Consider the following 18,758-nt stretch of genomic DNA (forward strand, 5'->3'; position numbering starts at 1 on the left):
TTCTCCCAATAGTTTTTCTTCATTACTTCCAATATTTGTATCCTGGAACAAGAATGAGAGAAATGAAGAAGCCTTATTTTTTAGAATAAATCACAGCCTTTCAGCACTATGGGAATATATATATATTAAATCACACACTCACAAGTACACAGAAAGGCTTTTTGAGATTAAATTGTTGCAAACACAAATACCAGTGAAATGGAATTGAGTTATAACATGGATTTTATAATGTAGGGCAAAACTGAAGTGCAATTTTTCATTATTTTACATGCCTTGGCTATAAATATGGCCTATATTTGAAGCCGTGCCTTTGGGGTTTTCACTTTGAATGACTTCTGTTCCTTCAACAGGATATCCTTTATTTGTCTCCATTAATATTATGATGACCAAAGCTTTTTTGCATGCTGTGTTTTTTTGATGGGTGGGTCAACAGCTGCTCCCAGAAGAGGAAAGGTAACTATAGCAACAAATGTTATCTGCATCCTCATGTATTTCCTTGTGCCCAACCTAATTCATACTCCTTCTACTAAAACTACCAACTAGTTGGAAAGACAAAAACATTCCAGCCTCTTGGTTCACATTCTCTTCTTTTGTAAATGCTGCTCAGTTAACACCGAGAATATTAGAACTTAGGTAGATCTAAGAGATTTAGAGATGTATTACCTTGGCTCCAAATTCCTGCTCTCTCTCCTGGGTTTCACTGTGAATTGCAGCCTTTTCTTAGAAGCAACAGTTTCTTCCTCTTCAGGGCCCCGAGTCAAATCCAGCTATACTTTTGGTCGGACCTTTTTGGGACTTGATAAGTGCAATGCCTGCATTGGAACATCAATTTGCAAGAAATTCTTTAAAGAAGAAATAAGGTCAGAATCTCCATACCATATTTGGGGTGGGTTGAAGGGAAAATGGGATTTACTTCTTTGGAGGAGGAAAAAAAAACCTCAAATATATAAGGGTTGGCACACATTTATATGCTAGCAACACTTTACTGAAATGATTAATAAATCCCTAAATCATTTAAAGATGCAAGAATCCATTTTTGCCCTAGAAAGATCTTGTATCAATATTGTTTATATAATAAGTTCCTTATAATTAGCAAGATTTGACCTTAACAATTGTACCATAAAATATAAGTATGCCTTAAGTTTTGACAGTATGCCTTAAGTTTTGACACTAGTTTGCGTTTTGCTTTACATTTCAAACATTTTGGCTAAGGAAATGACATGGGAAAGATTGCTATCATCATCATCATGTCCAATTAATTTCATGCACATAGTTAACTCTTTCAAAATTAAATCAATTTATTTTATTTTATTTATTTGATTAATATCTATGTTTATGTTACTAGTTTTATGAACTCTGGAAGCAGCTCCAGCTATGTGGTTGTTGTTTGTCTAAATATAGTGAAAAGTAAAAAAAATATATATTAGGCTTCCAATATCTAGCCAAGAGCTACAGATGATAAATTAATTCCAGACTCAAATGGTCCCTCAAATAAATAAGTTTTGTTATCACTTCTAAAATTAACAACAGACTGGCTTGATGTGGTTCTAAAGACAAATGTTGCACTCTGCAACAAAGAAGGCCTGAGATTTTTGGCTCATTGCTGAACTGCTCTGTAAGAGTGATACCAAGATAAACTATATGTGATCATCTTAAGTTCAAGAAAAGATAGAGGATGTGAGAAGATAACATATTTTCACCAGAGGGACTTACTCCCTGGAAGTACATGAGACTGCAATTTTAGTGCTCTTGAAGTTGGAATAAGCATTTTTGAGACTATTATAATTGGGCTTTCATCAAATCAATGTGTGCTTAGTTCAAATCATTTTGAATTAAATAAAATATGAATCAGACTCAAAAAATTTTTTTATCATGCTTAAGCTATGCTACAGGAGCATGGCAATTTAAGCCAATATATTTTTCTAATTTGCAGAAATTATTAGTGCTCTTGTCATGATTTGTTCAATTTCAGGTTTTCTAAGAGAAAACAAATATGATAGCAGTGTGAGAGAGTTCTGAGAGAAATGCTCATTCTTTTCCAATGATTTATATAATTTTAAATGCTATAAAACAATTGGTAGCACAGTAGACAGAAATTGTGCTAGTAAACTACAGTATAATTTTATCCGATGCTTATTGCTACTGAACCAGATAGATAAGTTGACTTCTTTTCTCTCTGCTCTCATATTGAAGGTACTATAATATAATCATGACAACCTTGGTAAAACCTAGTACATATATTTTTAGCTATTTGGGTATTTATATATTTAAATCCCCAGCACAGACACACATGATTGGACCTACAGATTGCAAGCAATAGCAATAGCACTTAGACTTATATACCGCTTCATAGTGCTTTACAGCCCTCTAAGTGGTTTCCAGAGTCAACATATTGACCCCAACACTCTGGGTCCTCATTTTACCCACTTTGGAAGGATGGAAGGATGGAAGGATGGAAGGCTGAGTCAACCTGAGCCTGGTAGGATTTGACGTGCCAAATTGCAGGCAGCCAATAGTCAGTAGAAGTGGCCTGCAGTACAGCACTCTAACCATTGCGCCACCAAGGCTCTTAGGGATCCTATGGATATCTTGTATATCTTTGTATTTTTTAAACTTTTGGAAATTCTCTGAATGGTCTGAGGGATTGGTGAATCTTTCCCTCCTCCTGCTATTCAATATGAATGTTCAATGTGTGATTGGAGACAAACTGGCCTCACGTTATGTTTAAAATGCTCTGAGATATGTGTGCATGTGTGTGTATGTGCACGCACATGCATGCATACACACACATGCATGCGCACAAAAGCCACTTGTAATATTACTTTCAGGTTCTAAATACTCTGTAGCAATTGAGTCAGCCTTTGGGATGAGTTAAAACTTAATTCATAAAGCCTAACAAAAATGCTATTACCACTTGGCAACAACCATATTTCAGTTTTACTTTATGGTTACAAATTCTAGCAACAATGACTACTGTATAGGGATATGAACTATATTAGGGTACCAAGGGTAATCAAGGCAAATAAGCTTCCTTCAAATAAGGATACACCTCAAAAGTTCCCCTGAATTTGTGAAATGATACTAGATTTGTATGATCAATGCTAATAAATTCAGCAAGAGAGTGAAGATAGAAAGGATACTCTAAAAGCATTTTTGTCCTTAATCTCCAAGAATATTGGGGTTAGCTATTAAATTTCCAAGAAATTCAGCATGGTGGAAAGTGCAAAGCAGAGTATTTTCAAAAAAAATACTCTGCTTTGCTGCATTGTTCAAAACTACACTGGGTCTTTAGCTGATCTTCAATGAGATGTGGTGTATGCTTCTTTCGTTTCAATTTATGGAAACTGATGTCAAGCATATAGCTAGACAAATAAAAATATTAAGTTTATGAGAATTTTTCTGTATGTCAGGTTGCTAGGTTCAGCACTTTGGATCCTCCAAATATTTTGGACTTCAATTATTATGAGCCCTGAATAACAAGAAGTACAACAACAATTGTAGACCACACTTGGAGGGCACTAGGTTGTTTCCTTTTGCCATACTGAAGAAGCGGAAATAGAAAGCACATTATTCAAAATTTCTGTGCTGGAATTGGACAATTTTTTTGTGATTGGTTTTTTTTGTTATCTTCCAAAGGACATAAGAAGAAATGGTGGCAGTGTGCTAATATTACTGGAGGAGCAATGTCAAAACTTGCTCTCACACTTTTTAAAATTCCATTTAGGAATGGGTTTAAGCCAAATATTTTACCACTACTTATTTTAAAATAGTCATGAAGAATCACAGTTCTGGGGAACTTTAGGGACTGAAAAAAGGGAGCAGTAAGTCACATGATGCTGAGAGTTGTCTACAGATAGTCCTCAACTTATGACTACAATTGAGGAAAATTTTCTGCTGCTGAGTTTTTGTTAACTGAGATTTGCTCTATTTGATGACCTTTCTTGCCACTGTTGTGAAGTGTATCACTACAGTTTTTAAGTTAATAACTCGGTTTTTATGACTTTGCTTGACAGAAGATTGCAAAAGGTGATACAGGATCCTGGGATACTGCAACTGTCATAAAAAAAAGCCAGTTGCCAAACATCTGAATTTTGATCATGTGACCATGGGGATACTGCAATGGCCATAAGTGTGAAAAATGGAAATAAGTCACTTTTTTCAGTGCTGTTGTAACTTCAAATGATGACTAAGCAAATGGTTGCAGGTTGAAGACTACTTATACAATAAAGCTAATTGTGCAGTAACTTTGTAACTTTAAACAGTCACTAAATGAACTGTCGTAAGTTGAGGACTATCTGTACCTATTTTTTAAACAGTGACAATTAATTAGAAGTGAGTCACACCAATGCTACTTGAGTTGTAAGAAATATATATGTGCATAATGTCCTGGTTTATTTTGTGTACAGTTTAATTCAGGTTTATTGGATTAGTGTAGTACATCAACATAATGTGTACAGCACATCAAGTCATAAACCATAGGATAGCAGTCAAAATGACAACAAACCATATTAAAACAAAACTTAAAGTACCTCTTTGGGGCTTCAAGTGAGATAAATCCGGCCAGGGTCACAGCTCTTTTTCTTTTATTGCTTGGCCTTATGGCTTTCTACATTTACTGAAAATTAATGTGCTGTACAGAAAATTAAGGATCTCCATGGAATCTATTCTTTATCAATGATGTGCATAACTGCTGGGTTCACATGTAACAAACTTGCACGCAGAGCAGAATTTATTCTTGAGGTTTTACATATCTCTGAATACTGTGGTTTTACTCTTAAAAAGCATATTTAAAATCTTTTTATAAAGGATTTAGGAAAAAGTTAGGGAGTAAAGATTCAAATTAATAAGAATGAAAAGAATCATGGAAAAAATTGATAGCAAAATGACTCCATGTGGAAATGAGAGATTTGCTTATTTCTATTCAAAATATAAAACCTTTCTCTGAGGTTTTATGTATATGTAGTATCCTCAGGACCACTACTTGCTCTGTTATTTGCAAAAGCATTTCAGATAGAAGTGCATAGAGAGAAAGCTTCAGATGAAAGAAAGCAACAGAATAATGAACTATATTCTAATCTATTTTTGCTGAGTTTCCACAAAACATTTTGAAGTATCAGTAACTTATACAACATGGTACTGGTATCCAGTTCCCTCCAGGTAAGGCCAGGGTCTAAGAGCATTTTCAGTTGGCCCTAAAGAATTCCATGGTACAATCTGCTTAGCCATTTATACTGAATACTAAATGATAAACTGCAAAAAGTTTAGCAGATTGCAGTGACTGTTTCTGATTTAAAAATATTTGCAGATAAGCTTCCTTACAATCTTTATTGAGTTTATTCTCAAAGGAACTCTATTACATATACCTTTGGAACAGTGGTGGGATTCAAAAAAACTTGCTACTGGTTGTGTGGGCATGGCTTGGTGGGCGTGGTGTGGCTTGGTGGGCGTAGCTTGGTGGGCATGGCAGGGGAAGGATACTGCAAAATCTCCATTCCCTCCCCGCTCCTGGGGGAAGGTTATCACCAGTTCTCTGAATGACTCAAAATTTCCACTACTAGTTCTCCAGAATTGATCAGAACCTGCTGAATACCACCTCTGCTTTGGGATTCCTCTGTTATGTATGATGACATAAGGCCAAGGAGGATTCGGTAAATGAGAGAGCACTCAGTTCATGAATCAACAGGGATTTTCAAGCTCAAGTCCAACATGAACTTCATAAAATCACATTGGCTTTTCTTTAGATGCTATTTAAAGTTTGAGGAATTCTCAGATTAAAAGTTGAAAGATAAAAATTACATATGCCAGATCTGATTGTATATATGTATATATATTTTTTTATTGTTAAGATGGTGAATTACAAAATGTCTACATTGAATTGTGATAATACAGCGAAGAAAAAAGAGCTAATTATATGAGGATGATTAAATAAATGTAGTAAGAGCAACAATGATACATATAATAAGTGCAAATACAGGGTTATACAAGATTAATTCAAACATTAAGCTAAAATCTGAATCATATAGGATAACAAAGAGGCCTCTTACACATTTTTACAGCAAAGACTTTCAAACATAGACAACAGCCCATATCCTGGATCCACTGCATAAACTCAGAAACATGGCTTTCTTTTCTGTAATATCAGATTATCCTCTTTGTTGTATCCCAAAGCCTGTAACTACATGATCTGGGCCAGGACATTTTTAGTAACAGAACTGAACTTGAAAATTCTTGCACTACATAAGATACTGTCTGGCTGCAACTACCTTGGGGAGACAGTGTTTTGATCTTGCTGTCATATAATTACACACATCACAAAGAGTAGGATTTATCTCTGAGTAAATGTACACAGGATTGTACTGTCAAAAATAGTAATTCATAAACATCACTTACAAATCCAGTGCTTTTGAAAGTCAAAGACTTTGCAGAGATTTCATTTTCTTTTACAGCTAGAGGGCAAAAACCCTTGCAATTTTAAATAAATTTAGCATTAATGTATCAAATGATCAAATCACCTACTCTGAAAATATTCTACTGAAATTGTTTTCTAAGTGAACATTGTAGCCCAAGTCTTGAAAGTTCTTAAATCAATTTTGAAATATATTGCTTGGAATTATTAAGGCAGTCTTCAAAATCATATGCATCTTTCAATACACTTTAAAAACCAGTCAATTAAGTCAAATGAGTCATAAGTCATATCAATTTTAAAGTAGTTTTATTGTGCATTCATGATCATTTGGCCAAAGCTTCAAGTTTGAATGTTTACAATATATTTTATAAGAGAAAATTGCAATAGGTTCCCTTGATTTATTGGAAGCATTGCAACATTTAGGACATTTTTGTGAATGTCTGTCTGTTTTTAAGACTCGAGATGTCTTCTTCACTGATATTAATACTAGTTGCTCTTTATGATTCTTTGGACAGAATTTGATGACATCTCTATAAATAGCTCCTTCTGAATTACCAAAACAAGTTAGATGGCAGATAAGTAGCTGCAGGATGAGGAAAGTTTATTGAAAGAATATTTACAAATTTATATTCTAGGAAGTAGGCATTTGTTCCCAACAGCAACAACTAGGAGTTTTATTCACTAACATGGTTAGACCTATAAGTGTCCTTCCTCTGTTAACTTATTTCCAACATTCTTTACAAAAGCACTCTCTCTCTCTCTCTCTCTCTCTCTCTCTCTCTCTCTCTCACACACACACACACACACACACACACACCCCTAGAAAAATCATTCACTGATTGAAATATAGAACCATACATACATTATAAAAACTATACATTTGCTTTTGAGTCTAAGAGGTATTTTTTTCTCCTGGAGTACTTTCCTAAGGGAAGTCAAGTTTACGACTTAGAGGAAATTAAAACTAACTTTCCATAATAAGCTCTTTATGCTTTAGACCAGGGGTGTCAAACTCATGTCGTCATGGTGGGGTCACGTGACATATTGGGACTTTCCCTCCCCTTTGCTAAACTGGATGTGGGCATGGCCAGCACATGACACAGCCCTGCTTTAGACAAACTTCACAGAAGAACCATTCTTACAGTCCAGTAGTGGGATCCTACCTTAGTCGCTACCAGTTCAATGGGTGGTTATGCGTGCATGTACACCCCTAATGCGTGTGCACCTAACAAGCCAATCAACTGAGAGGATGAAGAAACAAAAAGCTAAGAGCAACCGTCCCACCCTCCCATGTACTTTTTGGTCTTTTATCCTCTCAGCTGATTGTTGGAGGCTATTTTTTCCCCTCTCAGCTGATTGGAGGCTTTTTTTGAACTACTGGTTGGGCCTAACTGGTAGTGACTTTTACTACCGGTTCGCCTGAACCAGGCCGAACTGGTAGCATACCACCACTGTTACAGTCTAACAATCTTGAAAGCAAGCTATGATATTCAGCTTTGATGCCAAATGGATCAGTGGTGGGATTCAAATTTTTTACTACTGGTTATGTGGGCATGGCTTGGTGGGTGTCAGTCTGTGCTCCATTCAAAATCCAAGAAAGAAATACTTAGACTAAATAGATTAGAGGAAAGATATCTTTTACTGAAATTCGAAGTGGAAGCTACAGGTAGAATTCTGAATCTAAGGAATTAGGTGCGCAGATCACATATACAAAGGGATGGAATTGTTCCCACCCCCCAAAGTTCAAAAGATTCTTCCAATTAAAAGTTCTGAATATGATCATGTGGGCATCTTCAGGTGGTGATGAGGCCTCTGTCTGTTGATCTTGACATACTTTGATAAAGACTCGCAGTTGCGCAAAGGAAAGAAGGCTAAGCAAGGAAATAGAAACTTAAGAGCAGGAATTTATACTCCCCCCCCCACTCCTCATTTATACAACACAAGAATGTAACACCTCCAGCTCTCTTCTCAGACGCAACCCCTCCCCCCGTTACTCATGGCAGCCGAAAGATGCAAAGCAGTAGAAAAGAAGAAAAGTTCTTGAAGGCTGACAGTGGGTGTGGCAGGGGAAGGATACTGTAAAATCTCCAGTCAGAGGTAGTGTTTGCCGGTTCTCTGAACTACTCAAAATTTCCGTTACCGGTTCTCCAGAATTGGTCAGAACCTGCTGAATACCACCTCTGAAATGAATGCTACACCAAACATACCTTTTTATGCTTCTACAATGGGATGAAAAGAAAGCTAATACTGAAGGTTAATGAAGAATATCAGTCATCTTTGTAAATGCAAAAGTTTTCAATTATTATAAAATGTAAATAACTATAATGAAAAATACATATCTGCAGAATGTCATCACTGTTAATTGTTTATGCCCACCATTTCCTTCCCTTCAGGAGTCAGGTCCAATGGTTTCATTCTGACCGAATGCTGTTTGTCAAAATAGTGAAATTTTGATATTCCCAACCCACCCAAGGTTATGACTGAGAAAGCTCAAAGACCTCCAAATCAAATCTGCAATATAAATAGCAAAGATGGTATTAATGAGTATGCAAAAGAGCAATAGCATAAATATTTCTAATATTGGTTGTAGTCAGATGCACGGAACTAGAACTACCCTTAGGGTTATTGTAGTGAATTCTACAGTATGGTAAAACATTCCCATGCTAAACTGGGTAAAGATGGATTAACACTCTTTTATGTTTGTGTTTTGATGACAGGTTTGATAGTTGGCTCTCCTCACACTTAACCCTCCCCCCAAGCTCTCTCTCCAGTTACCCTGGGAACTATTCAGATGACAGCAAAAGTTGGCGACTGGTTGAGATCTCCCGATTAACCACAAAATACCAACACGATGAGTCTGATGAGAGAATTTGCACTTCCCTTACCCAGTCTAAAAGATGTAGCATTGAGAGAGCTCTATGGAAGACAGAGAGATTCCAGAAATGGCTGAAAGCAAATCGCCTGACCCCTCTCTTGGTCCAGGTTTGTACAAAGTCTTATGTAACGCCCAACTGATATGTAACACACAGTCCTGTATAAAAGCTGCCTGTTGTGATCCGCCGGTAGCTGACAGAGCTGGCAGCAGAGTTGGACAGTAGAAAGTAGGTAGGGGAGGAACCTGGGCCAGTCTTGGAGGCTGAGGAGGGCTTGGACAAGGACTCTGCATTGGAGGTAGGAATGGGGCCAGGGCAGGCTGACAGTCATCAGCTGCCTTCTGACTCAAACAGCGGCGAGGTGGGGGAGATTCTGGAACCAATTCCCAGCCTGCGCATGCGCAGGGCTACCAGAAGACAAGAACAATTGAGAAAGCAGGGTTGACTCAGGAGCAAGGCCACATGATTGGCCCCTTGGCATGGGACATAAAAGAGGAGCAAACGGGACATGAGCTTTTGCAGGAAGCAATTAGTTTGTCTGGTCAATTCAAGCTTTGAAAAGTTCTGTTTGACTCTGTGTCAAGTTTGGCCTTGCCCTGCGTTTAGCAATTCGTTCTCTGGCAGCATTACAAGTGCAACAGGGTGGGTGTTTATAAACATTCCCCTAAAAAACTGTTTGTGAAGCCTTGAAGGCTGTGAATGAACGTAATTCACAGCCATTGAAATAAAAGAGATTTTGTCAGAACTAAGATTGTGTTCTATGCTTTCTTAGGAAGCCTAGGTCAGAACACTGCCTGTGGCTGGGAAATTACTATTGTAATATGGATTTTGGATCATCCTTGCTTCTTACTCCTCCTTCCCTACACATCTGGATACACGCAAACCATATAAGTCACAAGTAGTAAGGTGACAAGCTGCTGAATGGCCCAGTTTCTCTAGCATATGATTACTTTCATATAGAAAGAAACTATGGAGTATAATAGATTGTGGTGTTGTTATTATTATTTTTAATATATGTTTTATTAATACATTTTCTTTTTATATCACATAAAAAATTCCATATCAATCTGAACAGCGTGTTGTCTGGACACAATTAGTTTTAAGTAGAAATGCAATATTAATTAACATAAATCATAATAATAAGCATAATAAATTTATCAGTACTAATCGCAAAACAGTAATACAATTATTTTATCCATCTTACAAAATTTTCAATACAAAAGTTTTTATTCTCTTTTAGATCTTATTAAATTCTAATCTCTGGGTCTATTAGTTAACCATTGATAAAAACAAGTCCCATGTCAAGAAATGTTGTTTCTTCCATTTCTTTTCTTTTCCATCTCAGCATATTCTAATATTTGTTTTATAACACTTTCATCTGTAGGGATCTCTTCATTTTTCCATTGTTGTGCGAACACAATTCTTGCTGCCGCTAATACATGTAAAGTTAAATATATTTTCCCTTTGTCACAGTGTTCTGGTAATATACCCAACAAGAATATTTCTGATTTCAAATCTATATGTTGCTTTATCATTTTTTTCTATCCAAGTATGTATTTAGTCCAATTTTCTTTGCCTTTGAGCATGTTCACCTGGTATCTGACTACACCTGCAACATTTAGCTGATAAATTTTCATACATCTTTGCTAATCTTGCTGGTGGTAGATGCCACCTATAAAACATTTTATGTAAGTTCTCCTTTTCGGCCATTGACATTGTTAACTTAAAATTTCTATCCCACAGTTTCTGCAATTTCTCTTATTCTATTGGATAGCCAAAAATTTTAGCCCATCTTATCATTGTTTCTTTCATTTGTTCTTCCAATTTAATACACAATAAATAATTGTACATTTTTATTCATTTTTCACCTGTTCCCAGTAGTATTTGATCTAGTTCTGTTAGTGCTTTATAAAAGCCCTGCATTTTTGAGTCTTTCTCATATCTTCATTGTATTTGCATATATAGCCACCATGCTAAATCAATCCCTTGATTGGTCAGTTCTTGTTTAGATTTGAGTTCCCCTTTGTCATTTAAAATATCCTTATTCCTTACAATTTTTTCTGCATCAGTCACATTATGATGTATCAGTGCCTCCACTGTGGAGAGCCAGACTGGTATTTTCATATAATGTCTTTCTTTAACTTTCCCCCATGGTAACAATAATGCATTTCTAACAAAATGTCTTTGAAAATATCCATGCATTTTAGATTAGATTAACAGAGTTGGAAGGGACCTTGTCGCCAACCTTTTGGACCTCATGGACCACCAAACTCATAATTTTAAATCCCACGGACCACTAATATGAATTTTGACTGATGGTGGCTTGCTGATGTTGGAAATCTCTGCTTGTAGGGGTGGCACGTGTAATGTGCAAAATTGCATGTGGTGCAACATGCAAAAAGCAGTGCAGCCCTCAACAGCCAGGATGAGTTAATGGTGCTATTGTGGCTGGAAGATGCAGGCGTGCTGCGCTACTTGCATTTGTACAGCACCAGATTCTGCCTTCGCTCGAGGAGCCCAGCCAAAGTTTCCTGCGCCGCTTGCGCTTCAGCGCTTTGACTCCCAGGGACAGGAATTCGGCCCAGCTACCTGCAAATTCGTCTCTCTCTTTTGAGAAGTGCTCACAGAGAGAAGCAGATGGAGTTACTCTCATCTCTCAAGAGACCAGCTGAAGTTTTCCGCATTGCTTCTGCAAACTCCTGTCCCTGGGAGTCAAAGCGCTGAAGCACAAGCAGTGCGGGAAACTTCAGCTGGGGTCCTTGACCGAAGGCGGAATGCTGATGCTGCACAAATGCAAGTACGTGGTGCTCCCGCATCTTCCAGCCATTTCCATCGCTGCTTCGGCCTGCCTGTGCCATCCTCCTCTTGCTGCAACAGCACTATTATCTCATCCTGGCCAGTGAGGGCTGCACTTCTTTTTGCATGTTGCACCACTCACAAATTTGCCACCCCCTACGGCAGAGATTTCCAACCCCACCACAGGTCGGTCCCATATTCCAGAGCTGCAGTAGTCACAAGACTGGCCCTTTGGTCATCCCAGAGTAGCTCCTCCAGTCCATGGCAGGCTGGTGCATGCAGGTGGAGTAGCACCTGCTCCGGGATGACCAAAGGGCTAGTCCTGTGACTACTGCAGCTCTGGAATATGGGATCAACTTTCCCACCAACATCAGCAAGCCACCCTCGAGCAGATTTCCCTCCCCCACCATTGGTCGTATCTTCTAGTTCCAGCTCGTGTGGCTCTACTCAAGGTAAGGTTTGCACTCGGCTGAAGGGTGAGGGCAGCAGGTGGATGAGCCATGTGGGTGACACAGCCTTGTGTTTCCACACAGCCTGGATTAATTGCTTTGGGGGGGTACTTTGTGGGGACATTTCTCTGTGGACCATCAACATTTTCTCCCAGCCCACTGGTTGGCAACCACTGATCTAGTCCAACCCACTGCCCAAGCAGGGGACCCTATACCATTTCTGACAAATGGCAATCCAATCTTTTCTTGAAAGCCTCCAGTGATGAAGCTTCCATAACTTCTGAAAGTAAGCTGTTCCATTGGTTGACTGTTCTCACAAAATTTCTCTTTATTTCTAGGTTGAATCTCTCATTGATCAGTTTCTATCCATTATTTCTTGTCTGGCCTACAGGTGCTTTAGAAAATAGCTTGACCCCTTCCTCTCTGTGGCAGCCCCTCAAATATTGGAACACTGCTATCATGTTTCCTGTGGTCCTTCTCTTCACTAGACTAGCCATGTCCAGTTCCTGTAACCGGTCTTCATATGTTTTAGTCTCCAGTCCCCTAATCATCCTGGTTGCTCTTCTCTGCACTTTTTCTAGAGCCTCAACATCTTTTTTATAGTGTGGTGACCAAAACTGGATGCAGTATTCTAGATGTGGTCTTGTTAAGGCTTTATAGAGTGGTATTAGTACCTCACTTGATCTTGATTGTATCCCTCTGTTAATGCAATTTAGGATTGCATTGGCTTTTTTGGCTGCTATTGCACACTGCTGGCTCATATTTAGCTGGTTGTCCACTAAGACTCGAAGATTCCTCTCACAGTTACTGCTATTAAGCCTGGTTTCTCCCAGTCTATACGTGTACATTTGGTTTTTCTTTACTTTTCTCTGCATTAAATTTCATTTTGTTAGTTAGGGTCCAGTGTTCAAGTCTGTCAAGATCCATTTGAACCTATCTTCTAGGTTGTTAGCTATTCCTGCCAGCTTAGTATCATCTGCAAATTTGATAAGTTCCTCTTCTATTTCCTCATCTAAGTCATTAATGAAGATATTGAAGATTACTGGGCCTAAGACAGAATCTTTTGGTACCCCACTGCTTACTTTCCTCCATGTAGGTGTAGACCTGTTAAGGATTCCTTGTTGAGTACAGTTTGTCAAGCAGTTACGAATCCATCTGGTGGTGATGTTACCTATCCCACTTTTTTCTAGTTTACCAAGAAGTAGGTTGTGGTCTACTTTTTTGAATGCCTTGCTGAAATCTAAGTACTGGTATATTATGTCCACAATATTTAGCTGGTCTACTAATTTAGTCACTATGTTAAAGAATGAAATAAGATTGGTTTCCAGTGTTAATATAAATAGTAAAGGGGACAGAGGACATCCTTGCCTCGTGCCTTTCCTTATGTTAAAGTTCTCTGTCATGTCCCCATTAACCATCACTTTTGCATTTTGTTTAGAGTATATTGCCTTTATCATGTTAATAAATTTCTCCCAAAAATCCAAATATTTTAATTGTAGCAACATGAATTGCCAATTTACATTATCAAATGCTTTCTGTGCACCTAAAAATATCAATGCTATTTGCTTTTCAGAATGTACTTTATAATCCTCCAACGTATTCAAGATAATTCTCATATTTTTAATTTGCCTTTTCAGTAAAAATACATTCTGACCTGGGTGTATAAAATCATCCAGGAATCTTTTTAATCTCTCTGCCATTATTGAAGCACATATTTTATAATCTGCATTTAGTAGCTATATTAGTCTGTAGTTTTTTTTATCTGTGCATTATCTGATTCTTCTTTTGGTATTAAAGTTATATTTGCTTCCCTCCATGTATTTGGTATTTTAGCCTCTACAATACTTCATTGTAAACTTCCAACATTGGAATACCTAAGGTGTTTTGTAGGCATTTATAAAATTCTATTGGCAGTCCATTTGGTCTTGGTATTTTATTATTTTTGTCTCTTAATCACCTCTGTTAATTCCAACATTGTTATCTTTTTATTTAACATAACCTTCACTATTTCAGATACTTTGTGTAGTTCAATTTTTTCTAAATATTTTATTTTTTCTTTTGACACTTTCTCTTGATTATATAATTTTTATAGTAGTTCTAAATTATTTTCTTTTTGCTTTCATTTTGGTAATGTAGGGTTTCCCTTTCATCTAACAAACTATGTATTAACCTCTTCTCTTTCTCCCTTTTCAATTTATATGCTAACCATCTTCCTGGTTTATTGGCATTTTCAAAGTAATTTTGTTTTGCTCCTTTAATCTTTTGTGCTAATTCTTCTGTTTCCATTAAGTCAAGTTTGTGTTTTATTAACTCTATTTTCTTTTTTAAATTTCTTTTTTTGCAGTTCCTTCTGTAAATCTGTTTCTAATCTTTTATGTTCTTCTGCCAATCCCTTTTGCATTTGTCTTTCTTCTTTTCTTTTTTGCTGTATAGGTTATAACTAATCCCTGAATGTATGCTTTTGCTGTATCCCATCCATTTTGTAATGAAATCTCTTCTTTTCTATTCTCCTTTAAAAAGAAATCCATTTCTTTTTCCATTATTTGAATAAATTCTTTATCTTTTAGTATTGTTTGATTCAACATCCATCTCTTTTTTTCCTTTGACCTTTCCATTTTATTTTTATTGGATTATGGTCTGCCCATATGTTTGTTTCAATTTATATCTCTTGTACATTTGCTCTTAATTCCGGTGTCAGCCATATCATATCAATTCTTGACCACGATTGATGTCTGTCTGAATAAAATGTATATTGACTTTTCTCTAAATTCATTTCTCTCCATGTATATTGAAGTGAAAGTTCTTCTGTCATTTTTTAAAAAGTCCTTGGCAGTATTTTCCTTGCCTTTTTACCTAGTTTCCTGCTTTTATAGTCTAATTTTACATCCACTATTGCATTAAAGTCTAACATACAAATATTTTCATAGTCAGTTATTTTCATATGAATTTTTTTGTAAAATTCTTCTTGTTGGTTATTTGGCACATATATTGCTATCAACAATACTTGTTTTTTATTTATTATTACCTCCACCATCAATATTCTTCCTTCTTCATCTGTATAGATTTGCCTGCCATTTATTATTTTCTTTATATATATAAAACCATCCCCCTTTTCTTTTGTTGTGCTAATGAAAAATATGTTTACTATGTTGTTTTTTATATGAACTTCTTGTAAATAAATTAAATCAAGCTTTAGTTTTTGTAGTTTTGTGAAAGTTTTTTTCCTTTTCTTTGGTGAATTCAATTCATTTATATTAACTGATGACATCTTTAATTCTTCATTCATCTTCTCACCTATATAGATAGTTTTCGTTGTTCTAGTTGATCTTCATTCTCTCTGTTCCTTTATTTTTGCTCCTTCTCACTCTACTTATTCTATTTTCTCAGCCTCACTTTCTTCTTGCTATATAGTCTTTTCCCCCTGTACTGTTTTTTTATCTTTATATTCTGTTCCCTCTCCCCCTTCCTGTTCTTCAATGGTGCCAAATTGATATTCATAGAATTAATATGCTTTATCCAATGTATCGATTCTATGTCTTTTTTCATTCCAGGTTACTAGAATTCCCTCTGCTATCAACCATCTGAAATTTACATTGTATGATCAACTGACCTGTCAGAAATTGATATTATCTCCTTAGGTTTTCTACTCCTCTTGGCACCTGTTTCAACACCACAATTTCTTTGTCTTTATATTGCAGTGGTTCATCTCTCACTTTTTAAAGTATTTCAACTCTTATCATCTTCTTGATGAGTCTGACGTGAACTTCTCTTGGGAAATTGTGTCTTCTCACATACCTTGTGTGAATTCAGAATATTTCAACAATTTCTGCTTGCATTTCCTGTTTTGTAATTTGTAGAGCATTTGCCAGCAATTCTGTCATTATATCCGGTAGGTCTTCTCCTTTTTCCTCTTCTATGTTTTGAAATCTCAAAAAGTAGTCAGCTTTTTTCATTTGTAATCAAATAACATTTTCCTCCAACTCTTTATTTTCCTGTTTAAGCCTTTGATTCATTTCCTCCATTTTTTTCTCTGCTTGCTCTTATTTTTCTTCTATTATATGAATCCTTTGCTCATTTTTTGCTATCATTTGTTGAAAATTTCCTATTATTTCATCCATATTTTGTATTTTGTCTTTCACCTCTCCAAACTCACTTTTCACTTCAATGTGATTTTTTTGTTATGGCATCCTGTAGGGATTGGAACATCATCATCATGTTTTTTTGAAATGAATTCAATTTTTCTGATTGCAGCATACTTTCTATGGACCTTTGATTTGATGGATTTGGTGCTGCAAGTGAAGTTGTAGAAAATGGTGCAGATGTTGTTTTCTTTCCTAATTTACTTGGATTTTGATTACTTGACATTTCTACTTGTATCTATTAATCAAGTAGATTCAAAACTTAATTTGGCAAAATACACCACTTTTGTTATTATTGATGACCATGCATGTTTTTGATCTTGAATTGATACATGAATGATGCTCTGCATCATTCTTGAAGATTTACTAGAAGTTGCTGTAAAGCAAGTGGAAGAAAAAGTACTTCTGATTCCAATTGTCTTGCTGATCAGTAAAAAAGACACAATAGTAAAAAAAAACTAAGTTGGACAATTAAACAAACAAACAAACCCCAAACCCTTCTGAGGCTTCACTTTGTCTCCTTATCTATAAATGCACACCAAGAAACATCATAATAGAATACAATGAAGTATTTGATATGTGGATTTTCTCTGTGTATGAGATCACATTGCTGCTACACAAACTTACTGCACAGTGAGTTTAAATGTAACTTGGTGCTCTGTCATATGGCAGGGTTCACTTTGATATGATCATGTCAAAAGAAAACGCCTTCCTCTCTTCTTAACCCTGAATATTCCAGTCTATATTTTTCTAGCTTATACCAGTCAGGTTACCCATTGGCCTCCTCCTTTCATATGAGATACATCTTGATCTATTTGGATATATAGTCTTTGTCTTTCTTTCAAAATGCCAGAACTTCAGTAATTCTGCATCCTTTCTCTAAAGCATCCTTTGTCTATAGTTCTATGGTATATCATTGCTCCAGTCAGGGTCCTTTCTTTGTGCAAAATTGTCTGCTTGCTTTTTGTACACAAATAATTAACTTCATACCCACTTTGTGGAGTAAGCTAGGAAGTAGAAGTTTCTGGGTGGGAACTCTTTCATCTTAGAGAGTCCAAAATACTGGTTTATGTCTCCCAAATGTTGATAAATGATCTGCAGATGATCAATGCCATGTTGTTGATGCTAGAATGATTTGGATGACACCTTTCCTGATGTGCTTAGATTCTATCTGTTTGTTTTACTGTCTGACTTATTTAAACAAGATTAGCCAAAGAAATAAAATAGATAAACATATTTTATTATAAAATTCGGTGGAGAATATTATTATCTAATATTGACAGGAATAATAATATGATGTATCAGTCTTCTAAGATTCATAGACAATTTGACCCCTATTTTTGTAGAAATGTTTAGGATTATTCTATGAAGGCTAGCATTTCAACATGTTCAATATGAAATGTAATTTACACAGCTTAGCAGAAATATAAACCAAAGGACCTTGTTTTGGAAAATCTACAACAAAAGTGATTAATTAACTCAATTTCAGTTCAGCAATCAATGTGTTCACCTTAGTATGTAGACAAACCATCAAATAAGGAACAGGCTGTCAGAATCTGTATCATGCTTATATCTGAGACCTCCAGTTTTTAAAACTAGCACAGAATAAAATAAAATTAGAATTCTGGCTTCAGGACTAACATAGTACTATTTTTCTTAATCACTGTGGTTGTCATTGCTGAACCTACATTAACAAGGGTAAGAAAATTCCCTTCTATATATTCTCTTCAAAAGTTGTTTAATTCAGGAGAATCGATTCCCTTCTTCTCCTAGTCCTTCACTTTCACTTCCTCACTACTTGCTGAAATGTTCAAGGTATGTGTATACATGTGTGTTTCCTGTAAATAATAAATATTCCTGTAAATATTTAAGTGTCATGCCCCTGTCAGAGTCTGAATCTGAGGAGGAAGATGAGCAGCTGATAGGGAAGGGCAAAGTCTGGCTGGGCAGAGCAGGGGAGAGATAGAACAAGGGAGAGAGAGTTCAGAAGAAGATCTACCCCCTCTTCATCCTAGGGCATGCAGGGAGGAACAGAGAAGAGAGCAACGTGGGTTGCATGGCTTACGGGGGAGGAAAGGGCCCCAATTCCTTTCAT

The 18,758-nt window shown here is 36.4% G+C and overlaps 1 protein-coding gene across 1 annotated transcript in view; it reads left to right on the forward strand.

Annotated features, from left to right (window-relative positions):
* The first annotated feature begins 540 nt into the window (after positions 1–540).
* DIPK2B (divergent protein kinase domain 2B) overlaps positions 541–18,758 on the forward strand; it is a 30,472-nt gene continuing 12,254 nt past the window's right edge. Inside the window, exons 1-2 of the mRNA XM_026713585.2 lie at positions 541–860; positions 9,124–9,388. Of these exons, the coding sequence (XP_026569370.1) occupies positions 655–860; positions 9,124–9,388 (471 nt within the window). The 5' untranslated portion in view covers positions 541–654. The remainder of the gene's footprint in view (positions 861–9,123; positions 9,389–18,758) is intronic.

The sequence above is a fragment of the Pseudonaja textilis genome, chromosome 7 (assembly GCF_049901715.1).
Source record: "Pseudonaja textilis isolate UNSWEBS1 chromosome 7, rPseTex1.2, whole genome shotgun sequence".
NCBI classification, from domain to species: domain Eukaryota; kingdom Metazoa; phylum Chordata; class Lepidosauria; order Squamata; family Elapidae; genus Pseudonaja; species Pseudonaja textilis.